A 1109-nucleotide genomic window follows, 5' to 3' on the forward strand; every position below is an offset into this window, starting at 1 on the left:
GATTAAACCTAGGATTCTTATCAGTCACAGACTTTTGAGAAACATAAATCAGTGTGGTTTGCAGCTCTAGCTGCCCATGAGAATCAATGTGGGAACTTTTAACAGTACTCATCTCTGACCTCCCTCCTCACCCCAATCAAAAAATAATCAAAAATTCTACTCTTTTGTGCTTTTATTAATATTTGGTTGTCAAGATAAGCTTCTCTGTCAAATGTTTAGGAATGTCCCTAAGTAGTCAATGGTTTAATGATTTGTCTGAATGTGCTATGCATCTTCTAGTGACAGCGAAGAACCTCCTGAAACCCTTTCTGATAATGAAGTAAATATTTCTATCCCGGTAAAATATGAAGTCGGTCTACAGTTTTACAGGTAGGAGAAAAGTGAATTTTTAAGTCAATGTCTTTCTATTAACTGGATGTGGTTCTTAAAGTGTGGTCCCTGGCCTTAAGGTGTGGTTCCCAGCATCACCTGGGAACTTGGTAGAGAGGCAACTTCTCCAACTCCACCCCAGACTTACTGAATCACAAACTCTAGGGACGGGGCCAGCAATCTGTCTGTGTAAAACAAGCCCTCAAGGTAATTTTCATGCACCCTAATGTTTGAGAACCGTTATACTAAATAATCCAAAATGAGCAGTGCTATTTATACTAGATTGCATTAGCAGTGCAGTCCTAACTCCTAAATGCAAGTTGAAGACCCACTAGTCCTTCTCAACGACAATGTTTTCTTAGAGGTCACCAGCACATTTCTTGGCTGTCATCCTCATCCTGTGGGATCTGATTGGCCTACCCAATCCAGACACATGTAATTAAAGCATCTCTCATTGACAAGAGCTATTTATTTCTTCCACTATTCATAAACCATTCTTTCTCTTAAGAACTTTTTATTTGTCTAAACACCAATCATGTTGACAAACTTTCCCTCTATAAATTCTCTTACTTAAGCAAAATTCAAGCTTTTGATAAATAACCATGTGCAATGCATACAAAAAATATAAGAATCAGTGGCAAGTTTAATTTAGTCTATAGTCTTATCATTTTATTAATTTATTTTCTATGGTACTTTACTTATAAGAGACTACAAAAATAAGAAGATTAGAGGATAGATAT

The 1109-nt window shown here is 36.6% G+C and overlaps 1 protein-coding gene across 1 annotated transcript in view; it reads left to right on the top strand.

The window, feature by feature from the left end:
• The window catches only part of ITGA1 (integrin, alpha 1), a 177490-nt gene extending 177104 nt beyond the window's left edge, over window positions 1-386 (top strand). Inside the window, exon 22 of the mRNA XM_012655294.1 lies at window positions 280-386. Coding sequence (XP_012510748.1) covers window positions 280-373 — 94 coding nt within the window. The 3' untranslated portion in view covers window positions 374-386. The remainder of the gene's footprint in view (window positions 1-279) is intronic.
• Window positions 387-1109: the final 723 nt, after the last annotated feature.

The sequence above is a fragment of the Propithecus coquereli genome, unplaced genomic scaffold, assembly GCF_000956105.1.
Source record: "Propithecus coquereli isolate 6110/MARCELLA unplaced genomic scaffold, Pcoq_1.0 Scaffold47, whole genome shotgun sequence".
In the NCBI taxonomy this organism is placed as follows: Eukaryota; Metazoa; Chordata; class Mammalia; order Primates; family Indriidae; genus Propithecus; species Propithecus coquereli.